This window comes from Lontra canadensis, unplaced genomic scaffold (genome assembly GCF_010015895.1).
Source record: "Lontra canadensis isolate GAN:19392208 unplaced genomic scaffold, GSC_riverotter_1.0 scaffold113, whole genome shotgun sequence".
Taxonomy (NCBI): Eukaryota; Metazoa; Chordata; class Mammalia; order Carnivora; family Mustelidae; genus Lontra; species Lontra canadensis.
In genome coordinates, this window is record NW_022631107.1 from 4,274,987 (window position 1) to 4,287,121 (window position 12,135).

The following is a 12,135-nucleotide window of genomic DNA, read 5'->3' on the forward strand; positions in this document are numbered from 1 at the left end:
AAAATTTCTGTCACTGTATAATAATGCTGTTATCTGTTGTAATCTATTTCTCTCTCACTGCCCCCCCATTACTTGAAAGGGGTTTGCTTAGATTACCGCTAGATGGCAGTCTTGCATTTTAGTTACTTGGAGCTTTCATTTCTAGCTCCTTCCCTGTTGCCTTTGTACTCCATTTCTCTAGCTCCCACCACCACCCTTCCTTTCCCTCCTCCCCCAGCCATGTCTCCCAGATACATGAGGATTTTTAACCACCTTCTTATATAAATCGAACATGTGTGGAACCAGGCAACAGAATAGAATTTTGGAGTCTTGTCTGTAGCATTCCCACCTTGCCCACGTTAGTTAATTCCATACTTGGAAGTTGAGCTGAGCTATCTCTTGACTAAGGAAGCCTTCCCTGATTCTTCAGGCTGGATTAGTACCCTTGATAAATGTTCCTTGTGTTTTTTTTTCTTTGGGGTGTTTATAACAGTTTTATGTTGTTTATGCGTGTGGCTGATTAATCCCTTTCCTGCCCCACCCCCCCGCACTTGTTATAAATTCCACATAATCAGGGACAGTGTCGCTGTTGCTGACTGCTGTACTTACAGTATGGCATAAATGGATGATTGATAAATGAATGAGGTGACGGATGGGTGAAGTATGAAGAAAATCCCATTAGGAATGTAAAATGAATATGCACAAAATAATATGTCAAGAAGATTCTAGTTTGGGGCACCTGGGTCACTCAGTTGAGTGGCCAACTCTTGATTTCGGCTCAGGTCATGATCTCTGGGTCCTGGATTGAGCCCTGCCTCAGGCTCCATGCTCATGGGGCGTCTGCTTGAGGATTCTCTCTCTCCCTCTCCTTTTACCCCTCCCCCACTTAAAAAAAAACAAATCTTCAAATAAAGAAGATTAAAAAAAGATTCTAGTTCAATTTATGATCAACTTTTTCTAAATGTTTTGAAATACTTTCAAATTTATAGAAAAGTTGCTCCCTTAATGCAGTCGTTGAGAATTTGAAATGATGCCTCATTACCCTAGAATACTTTTGGTGTATTTTCTAAAACAGTGGCATTTTTTAATATAACTACTAACATTAGGAAATTATAATTGATACATGAATCCTCTCTAATCCATAGGCCCCTCATTTGAGTTTCATCTGTTTCCTCAATAATGTGCTTAATAGCAAGAGGATTCAGCTCAAACCATGTGTATTTAGTTGTTAGATGTCTAAACTCTTAATCAGGAACAGTTTTGCAGGCCTTAACATTCATGACCTGACATTTTTGAAAGTTATAGGACTCTTATTTTGTAGAGTGGTTCTCAGTGTAGAGTTGTCTCATGTTCCTCGTGACTCAAGTTAGGTGTCTGTGGCAGGAATGTTACAGAGGTGATGTACTCTGGTGGCAAAGGATGTGTTTGTCCCATTACTGATAATAATCATTTTATCACTTGATTAAGTCTGAGTCTGTCAGGCTTTTCCATTGTAAACTTACCCTTTTTCTTTTTGTAATTAATAAGTATTTTAGGTGGAAGTATTTTGAAACTATGTAAATATCTTTTTCCTCTTCAGACTTTTAATATTTGACTATCAGTCCAGAATGGGTTTCCTGTTTTATTGGATGGATTGTAATTTGTTTCTGTCATTATTTATTTTCATGCTCAAATTGCCCAAGCTTTGGCCAGTGGGATCCCTTTAGTACTGGCTTCTGTGTCCTTTTGACATATCCCTATCATTCTTTATGGGCGTCCTTGCTTTTTGGTACACAGTGCTCAGAGTTCCCCTCGCCTGGTACCGATCATTTCTAGAAAGAGCCCTGGTTTGTTTTAGTCGTGAATCGTATTTAAAAATCAAGGTCTGTGTGCACTGTACGCATATTGTTACTGGACTTCTCAGTAGACAGAGCTGAGGACGTATGTTTGTAAATACAAATATATATACAGAAATTTTCATTTGTAGTAGTTTCTCCGCATGTATGTATATATTTATGTTTGTGTGTGTGTTATATGCATATATGCACACATCCCCATACAATCTCCATGAGATCACACTTATACCTTTAATTCCACAGATTCTGTTCTGGTGGTTTTCCCTATATTTACAGTGTCCTTCTCCAACATGGAGAATTTGGGCTTCCATTATCCTTAGTGTATTTACATAGTGATCAATTCCATTGTATGTTAAAATCCTTCTGATGCCTTTTTGGGCAGATGCCCTCCACCTCATTCAGGGTCTGACACCCAAGTCACCTTTTCTTCCCACCCCGCCTGCAAGTGTGCCTCTCTGCTTGTGTTCATTTTGTTTCTAATTTCTAGTTTTATTACACGGTGACAGTTTTGTTTGTAGTGTTTCTTTTTTATGGAACTCCTGACATTTCCTTTTGATCTAATATATAATCAGTTTTTGTATTTCCCATGCTGTTAGAATAAGGTATATATATTCTGTATTATCAGGATATTGTGTTCAACATCTGTATATAAGATTTACCTCATCGATTATGTTCTTTAAATCTTCCGTATACATATTCTTCATTTTTGTTCACTTGGCCTGTCACATACTGAGAGTGGTGTGTCCGTCTACTATAAATAGTATGATTTGTCTTCTGTATCTCCTGTAGTTTCTGCTTTACACAGGACGTTTGTCTTACCTGGTGCATAGGTACTGGGTGTTATTAATCTTCAGTGTGAATCGTCACTTTATAAAGTTCTTTCTTTGTCTCATTTAATATTTTTTGGCCTTTAATCTACTTTGATCTCAGTGTTTCAACCCCTACTTTGTTTCTATTTGCTTAGTGTGTCTTTGCCCATTTTTAGACTTACGGTAATTTAATTAAAAAATTTGGTATAGTCTGTCTTCTAGTAATGCTGAAAACCTGGGGTTATGTGTGGTTTTATTTGTGCTGCTTGTTGAATTTATTTATTTACTTTCTGGTGGTGAGGATATGTGTGGAGATTCAGATTTAAGTGGCCACCATTATCCTCCAGACCAACAATGTGGTCTTCCTATTTTTAGTATAAATTTCTGCTGTAATACTAGCCATATTAGAAGTGTTATTTTTTCTAGGTGGAATTACCACGTCCAGATAATATATGCAGGTTGTGATAGGTGCCTTAAGGTTATTCGAACTCCATTTTAAACTTTACTTGTCCCCCTTCTCTGTTAAGTGTGAGAGTAATAGCTTCAACTTGAAAATTTCATGAATCTGTGATTCATAGTACATTTGATGATTAAGCCTAAAACACCTTGTCTTTCTTCCTGTCTGTATTGTTACTGAGCATCTACTCCCTACAGCTTTGGCCTTTACACAGCTATTATTAGAAGCCGATGCCATTGGTTGTTGGCTTCATCGTGGCAGTTTAGTATTTTGATTGTATTCAAGTGACAAGGTAGACTGTTCTTAGCATATTTTTTATGCATATACAGGTTTATCCTGTGGCTGATGACAACAGTTATAGCCAAAATGTCAGGTTGAATAGACTGTTTATTCAGTCTGAGTTATCTCATTTGATTGATTCTTCCTGGGGCTACTTCTTTGGTTCAAATGGTTTTTGTTATAGTCAGAATTTTCAAATATCCCTTCTTCCACTCTAACTAAAATCAACTGTCATTTAAAAAGTACTATAAGAATACACTGTCTTCTATAAAATTAGAACACTTCAGATAAATTTAATGTGCCCTGACTTCAGCTGGAACCTTACTATAGTTAACTATGATTATGCGTTTTACCTGTCTAGAGGAGTTTGAAGTTTCAGATTGAAATGGGCCAGTGAATCCTAGGAAGGAATAAAGATCCTGGACTCCATTATATGCACCAGTGAAATACTTGAATTTCAGGTGTAAAGAGAGAATCTTAACATACTTCCACTTTAAAACAACTGGTTACTTAAATAATGATAATAATAAGAGCAGCTAACATTTATTGAATATTTGCCATGTGCCAGGCCTTGTTCTAAGTGCTAACACCTGTGACACTTTTCATCCATTAAACAGAATCCATTTTACAGCAGAGAAAAAGGGGGCATCAGAAATTTAGTAATCTGCCTGGGATCATGCATCTGGTAGGTGATGAAGTTGGCATTCAGACAGGTAGTCTGGTTGCAGATTGTATGCTCTTAATCACTGTGTTCTGCATGTGAAAAAATTAGGTTAGTGTTGGACTTCTCATCTGTGGCACTGGAAGCTAGAGGACAGCCAAATGTCTTTTGCGAAATCTGTCATTTGTTTGCCACTACCAACAAACTACATCTTTGTGTATGTAGAATGCAGAAAATATGTTACCCCTGAGCCCTCTGTGAGAAAAATAAATGAGTAAAAGATCTCAAGATAGAAACGGAATTTATAAAATGTGTTAAAACTTAAAATGTTCTATGGGGGGGGTGACATGGGAGAAGTGAAAAGTTAACTTATCTTGGTGGATTGCTTAGTTACTGATACAGTATCAGTGAAATACCAGTTAATCCTAACTATGAGGATGGGAGGTGGAATTGATGAGCACAACAGAAAGCTTCCAGATAATGGGAAAAGAAAAAGAAATTGGAGAAATGTAACCAGGCCAATAATAATAAGGTAAAGAAGAAGAAAGAAACATTAAATAGTAGAAAGAAAATTGGATGAAAGGAATGAGATGAAGTGTATATCTGTCATCACTAACTATGAGCTGAAATGTCTTCAAAAATAAAATATTGGAAGTTATACAGGGGACACCTGGTGGCTCAGTTGGTTAAGCATCTGCCTTCGGCTCAGGTCATCCCAGGGTCCTGGGATTGAGATCTGCATCAGGCTCCTTGCTTAGTGGGGACCCTGCTTTTCCCTTTGCCTGCAGCTTCCTCTGCTTGTGCTCTCTCTCAGTCAAATAAATAAATAAAATCTTAAAAAAAAAAATTATACAGTAGGAGGGAGGGCAGTGTTGATTAAATGACAAAGTTGAAAATAAGTGCTTAGGCAGAGATAAACTAGCCAAATGCAAATAAAATACAGCAGAAGTGGTTCAAATGCAAATAAATTCCACCAGAAGTGGAATTGCTGGATCATATGGTATATCCATTCTCAATTTTTTTTTTAAATTTTATTTTTTATAAACATATATTTTTTTTCCGCAGGGGTACAGGTCTGTGAATCTCCAGGTTTACACACTTCACAGCACTCACCATAGCACATACCCTACCCAATGTCCATAACCCCAACCCCCCTCCCCCCAGCAACCCTCAGTTTGTTTTGTGAGATTAAGAGTCACTTATGGTTTGTCTCCCTCCCAATCCCAACTTGTTTCATTTACTCTTCTCCTACCCCATTAACCCCCCATGTTGCATCTCCTCTCCCTCATATCAGGGAGATCATATGATAGTTGTCTTTCTCTGATTGACTTATTTCGCTAAGCATGATACCCTCTAGTTCCATCCACGTTGTCGCAAATGGCAAGATTTCATTTCTTTTGATGGCTGCATAGTATTCCATTGTATATATATACCACATCTTCTTTATCCATTCGTCTGTTGATGGACATCTAGGTTCTTTCCATAGTTTGGCTATTGTAGACATTGCTGCTATAAACATTCGGGTGCACGTGCCCCTTCGGATCACTACGTTTGTATCTTTAGGGTAAATACCCAGCAGTGCAATTGCTGGGTCATAGGGTAGCTCTATTTTCAACATTTTGAGGAACCTCCATGCTGTTTTCCAGAGTGGTTGCACCAGCTTGCATTCCCACCAAGAGTGTAGGAGGGTTCTCCTTTCATTCTCAATTTTTTGAAGAACCTCCATGCATGTTGTCTATAGTGGTGGTGTCAGTTTACATTTCCATCCAGACAAAGAAAAATTCAGGTTCAAAAGCACTGAATAGATACTTCATATGTACTGGTTGCAGTTCTTGAAGATGTATAATAATCACAAACATTTTTTTTTAAGATTTTATTTATTTATTTGAGAGAGAGAGAGAGAGAGCAAGCAAGGACCAGTTGGGGGAGGGGTAGTGGGAGAGGGAGAAGCAGACTACCTGCTGAGCAAGGAACCCCATGATGCAGGGCTTGATCCCCAGAACCCTGAGATAATGACCTGAGCTGAAGGCAGATGCTTAACTGACTGAGCCACCCAGGCGCCCCAATCACAGACATTTTTTCAACTGAGGTATAACTGACATAAAACCTTATGTTAGTTTCAGATGTATAACGTAATGCTTCAATATTTGTATATGTTTTGAAATGATCCTCTCAAGAAGTGTAGTTAACATCTGTTGCCACACAGTTATGAAGTTTTTTCTTGTGATGAGAACTTTGAAGATCTACTGTCTTAGCAACTTTCAGATGTGTAATATAGTATTATATATTAACCATAGTCCTACTGCCATACTTTACTCTCCTCAGCCTTACTTATTTTATAACTGGCAGTTAGTGTCTTTTAATCACTTTCATCCACTTTGCCCACCTCTGTTTCTACTCCCTCTCTGCCTTACCAATCTGTTCTATGAGTTTGTTTTTTTTTCCAGTTCTACACATGAGATCTTAAGGTATTTTTCTTTCTTTGTCTGACTTATTTCACTCGGCATAGTGCCCTCATGGTCCATTCATGTTGTTGGAGATGGCAAGATTTCCTTCTTTTTTATGACTGCCCATTTTTTAATCACTTTTTTTCTATTGAGTTGTATGAGTTCTTTATATATTTTAGGTCTTAACCTCTTATTGAATACAGGATTTGCAGATATTTTCTCCCAGTTGGTAGGTTGCCTTTTCATTTTGTTGATCGTTTCCTTTGCTTTGTAGGACACAAACCTTTATATAATACAATAGCAGCCAAAACCACAGGGCATCCGTATAGATCAAACAAAAGCTCCAATAAATACAACTTAATTAGAAGACAGCTATTGTAAGAATTTAAAATGCCCCTTTCAGAATTTAACATATCAAGAAGACACTACATAAATGATACAGAAAATTCGAGTAATACAGTCAACAAGCTTGGTTTTTGGATTCATTAGGATTCTATTTTGAGAATATGTTTGAAGATGTGTTCCAGCCGACTGAGAGTGAGATGTAAGGTCTGAGATGGGAGAAATGGTGGAACTAATCTGGGATTCCACTGTGAACAGGATGAAAGCTGAGTAGCATTTCTAGAAAGCAGCTCATCCAAATTAGAATTGGAAGTTAGTGGGATCCTGAAATTACACCTTAAAAAAAAATTGAAGTGATCCCAAGAAATGGTATGCTATAATATGATTATGAAACTGAGAAATGTTAGGGACACAGGACAGAAGTCCTTTGTATCTTCTCCCACAGAAGGATAAAACAGAACTGTAAAAAAAGTCATGCTACAAATGTGAATGAAACAAAATGTCACATGAGTTGGAGTATTTGATGAAGTGTATGAAAGAATCCATTTGAACTTGAGCCTGGAAATTCTTTACTTTGGGGGGTGGGTGAGCAGTGAACTATACTTAGAGAATCGGAATATAAGTACCGTTGTTTTTCACATTTTACATTCTGCTTTATAGAAGGAGTGCAAGAAGGTATCCTCCTTATGTTCATGAAACATTTAAAACTTTTAGTATATTTTGTTAAAGGCACAACTTATTGGTGATTTAAAAATACTCATATTTTACACATTTCATTGTGATTCAGAGTATTAGTTTTTCCAAACAACAAAAACAACAACAAAAAAGTGGGTACTTGGAAATATGAAGTTCCTTCTAAAAAAAAAAAAATCTGAAAATTTAAAATTGGTGTTTCAGATCACTGGAACCATGCTGTCCATCACACACATGTGGCTATTTAAATTTAAGTTAATTTAAAGTCAAAAATTCTGTTATTTTAGTGGTGCTCTGCCCGTCTCCCATCCTTAATAGCCACAGGTTGCTGTCATTGTGGATGTTGTAGATAGAGAACATCTCTGTTCTGGTGGAGTTCATCTGAACATCTCTAATGTAGGGAGTACTTCAAAAGAGGACACTTTGTAGATTTATGGTATATAACTAAACTGGTAGCTGAAGGGAAATAGAAAGCCTTTAATAACTTGTATTATTTAAAATATAAAAGGGGATGCCTGGGTGGCTCAGTTGGTTAAGCGTCTTCCTTCGGCTCAGAACATGATCCTGGGGTCCTGGGATCGAGTACCACATTGGGCTCCCTGTTTCTCCCTCTCCTGCTCCCTCTGCATGTGCTCTCTCTCTGTCGAATAGATGGATAAAATCTTAAAAAAAAGAAATAAAATAAAAAAGACGGAAAGTAAGTGAACTAAGTACTCGACAGTAGAAAAACAGGAAAATAAACCAAAAAGAAGAGAATGAATTTTTAAAAATGCTGAAAATAATGGTAGAAATAAAACATGCCAGAATTGATTAATAAAAAGTAGGGATTCTGAACATACTGTAACTTTAGAAAAGGAAAATAAAAATGTATTTAGGGGTCTCTGGATGGCTCAGTCAGTTAAGTGTCTGCCTTCGACTCAGGTCATGATCTGGGATCAGGCCCCACTTGGGCTCCCTGCTCAGTGGGGAGTCTGTTTCTCTCTCTCCCTCTGCTCCTGCCCCCACTGCTGGTGCTCTTGCTCTCTCTCTCTCAAATAAATAAATAAAATCTTTAAAAAAAATACACCTTAGATGGTATTTCAGCTGAATTATATTTATCTTTTAAAAAATAGGTTATACTTTTATTTATTCCAGTAAATAATGGATAGCTTCTCAGTATATTTTTCTGAAGCTAGTGTAATCTTATACTTGGTAAAGGTAATTTTTTTTTTAAAGGGGTCAATTTTTAGATGCAGAAACTCTAAATGAGATTTTAGCTAATATAATTATATACTAGTAAAAGAATAGCATTTTCTTGGAATGCAAGGATCGCTCACACTAGGAAACCTATCAGCATATTTTACTGCATCAACAGATTAAAGGAGACAAGCTGTGTAATTCTTTTAGTGGATGCTGAAGAGGCATTTGATAAAATAATTAAAATACGTAAGTGTAATAATTTTATGAAAGAAACTACTCTAGTTATGGGAGTAACCATAGCACCTGCCACAGAGGGTTTTGTGAGGATTTAATGAATTAACACATGTAAAAATGCTAAGAGCAGTGTCTGTCACACAGAAATTACTCAGCCTGAGCTCTTTTTATTAAAAAATGGTACAGTTGATATGCAAAAAGAGTTGGCAGATGTTGTATTGAATGGCAAAACATTTTGATTAAAATGAAAAGACAGTTTGTTTTCTTACCTCTATATTTGGAATCAATTTTTGAGGTTGTTCCATTTCTCTAAGACAATAAAAGTAGAAAATGAAATAACTGATACAAACACTGAAAGAGGAGGTAAAATACTTTGAATTACAAATTATATGATTTTCATATGGAGAAAACCCAAGAGACTACTAAAGACTAATAAAAATATTCAGAGGTAAATTTAACAAAATTATTCTGTAGCGAGACAATCAAGAAAATTATTCTGTCTCTAGGAAAGTCAAAGTAGGTCTTAAAAAATTTGTCAACAATTCTAAAATTAACATAGGAATTTCATTAATTCCATTTAGAAGTCTAGTATATTATTTTATGAAATTGGGTAAGATAATATTAAAGTTCATATATAGAATATATTTCCATAACTACCTAAGAAGATACACTATATATTTGATCCTATTTTTGTTAATAGTCTTTACACCTCCTCCCCACTATAAGCACATATTTGGAGAAGTTTGAAAAAGAAAACAATCTTGACATTTTTGTGATATTTTCCTCCTTAACCTCAGTATAGAGTTAAAAGCATGATTATATACAGTTTCTTTTTTTTTTGTCAATAAAAATTAGAAGGATTTTTAATTTCCAAGTCCTTTGAGAAAGCAAAACTAATGCACCACAAATTGAAAGATCTAATTAATAAATTTAACAACAAGCCCAAGTAATTTTGTTACATAAATTAACCCATGTATTATAGGCTAACAGTGTTTTAAATGATGGAGCTTCTACTGGTCTTCGAACTCTGTCCCTCATGTGAAGGCAGACTTGATTGTGTCAGCAGAAGTGGTGTTCTAGGTCCAGGCACCACCAGCGACGGTTTTCATGCAGGAGCCACAATGCCAGATCCCCAACACCTCCTCTTTTCATCTTGGTTTTGCCCCAGAAGGAGCAAGTGTACTTGGTGTGCTGGCTTATTTTAGTCTTCTTCACCATTTTCCTGAGGGAGGTACCATAACAGTCCCGTGTTTCCCCACAATTCTGACCTTCTTGGTGCATTTAGCCGTGTTTCTGCAAATTAGGTCCGGCCCAGAGAGGATATATACTATTTCTTTGTATATTTTTTTGACTCTCACTTGCTCCAAGGAATACATTTTACTTATTATTTTTATTATTTTTACTTGATCTCATATAGAGATCAGTTAATAAAGTTTAATAACTTCTCACTCATCAAAGTTGTAATCCCATTTTAGGTAAACTGGGATTAAAAGCATGTCATTGATGGACTTAGAGGAAATTTTAAAGAAATACCTTTTTTTTTTTTTATACATACTAAAAACTGAAATGTATTTTATTTTAGCTTTGCTGAACATTTGGTGCTTTCTATAATGGTGTGATTAATTTTTAACTCAGAAACTCTGAAAAGATTTTTTTTTCCCTTTTTTTCCTATTTCTCTGTCAAAGGTATGCAACCACTCATGTATTCGGTTCAAGAAGCATTAAACGCAAGACCGTGGTGGATTCGTGTGGGAACGGACATTTGTTATTATAAGTAAGTATTCTAAGAATAATAGGACATCAGGTGACAGAAGGGGATCTTCATTCTCTTTCAATTTGAAGGTTAGAAAGTAGAGTCATTGCATTATTTGAACTATGGTGGTATGCTGTACTGTTATCTTTAACAGAGTCCTTTAAAATTTGAGATTTATGGAGGTGGTATATTTAGTGGAAATAAAATGTGTCTTAAAGACAGACCTACTTAGTCCAAATCTTATCTTCACCACTTAGATAGCTATGTGTCCTCAACTTTTTTAGCTTTAAAAAGACTCTGAAAACTTAAATAAAACTGAAATTAGGAATTCTAGGAAATAATTATCAGTGCCTTTTTGTTGTTCTGATGATATTAAGTGCAGTTCTTATCTTTTCTCTTTTGCATGCAAATATTTACTTGATTTGAATTTCCAGGATATTTTACGTGGAGATGTATTCCAAAATTACATTATTATAGCAGCCTGTGCAATTCAACTTGACCTCAAATAGGCCATCTGCTTATCAAGTCAGAAATAAGTGCTTGAAATCATTTATTGCTTCATGGGAATGATTGGATTATTCTTCAATTTCATGTCTAAGTAATCTGGCATTATTATATGTCTTGCTTCCTGTTTTTACTGTTTTTATGTGTAATATGTTTCTAGATAACTTCCTCTACCGAATGCATTTGACATCCCTGTCTTTTCTCTGTTAATAATCTTAATCCTGACATTTTTGTTCAGTGGATTTTGGGTTTTTATATGGTGCTTAACTAGCTCTAACATTCCTTTTTTTTTTTTAAATCAGAAGACTTCTGAAATTAAATGTTCTTACTGGTTAAGACATGGCTTTGGAAAAACCTAGCTTTTAAGTGCTATTACTTTCTGAGAAGGACAGTGTTTCCTAGAATTCATTTCAGCAGGGTTTTCCCCCTACTTGTAATAGCAAAATAAGTCGTAAATGAGGGATGGAAATATAAGATGATATGCAATTCATCTGTGCCTGAATACATTTTGTATTTCTTTTAATGGTAGGCTAATATAAAAGTACCCTTAATTTATCTCTTTCTCATAAAATTGGAATTGAAATCGTCTATCAGCGAGTGCTTTTCTTTTTCACATAGTCAAGTGAAAAGTCATAACATGACAGGTGTTGGTTCTGTTTTGTGTAGGGGTGATGGCAAGGATTTTTGTTTGTTTGGCTTCATTTTTGTTTCTTCTTTTGGCTACTTCCAGACCTGGAACTGGAATTCAGGTCAATTCGACAGATGTTTATTAACTGTTTTCCATGTAACAAGCAGTATCCTAGTTGTTTTCCTGAAACCTGAAATCCAGATAGGATTAAAATCTGTCTTTGCATGTGTCTTAACTTTTCATTTGTCAGCCAGGTCTTCCAATGCTTCTTTGTCTCCTCTGCACAATGAGAATAAAACTACTCCCACCAGTCTCTGAGAGAATATAACTCACAG

General features: G+C 35.9%; 1 protein-coding gene across 6 annotated transcripts in view; it reads left to right on the forward strand.

The window, feature by feature from the left end:
* Nucleotides 1–12,135, forward strand: part of AGTPBP1 (ATP/GTP binding protein 1) — a 150,461-nt gene that overhangs the window by 105,011 nt on the left and 33,315 nt on the right. For all 6 annotated transcript variants that reach the window (XM_032840553.1, XM_032840558.1, XM_032840555.1 and 3 more), the window contains one exon: nt 10,602–10,689. In XM_032840553.1, the coding sequence (XP_032696444.1) occupies nt 10,602–10,689 (88 nt within the window). The remainder of the gene's footprint in view (nt 1–10,601; nt 10,690–12,135) is intronic.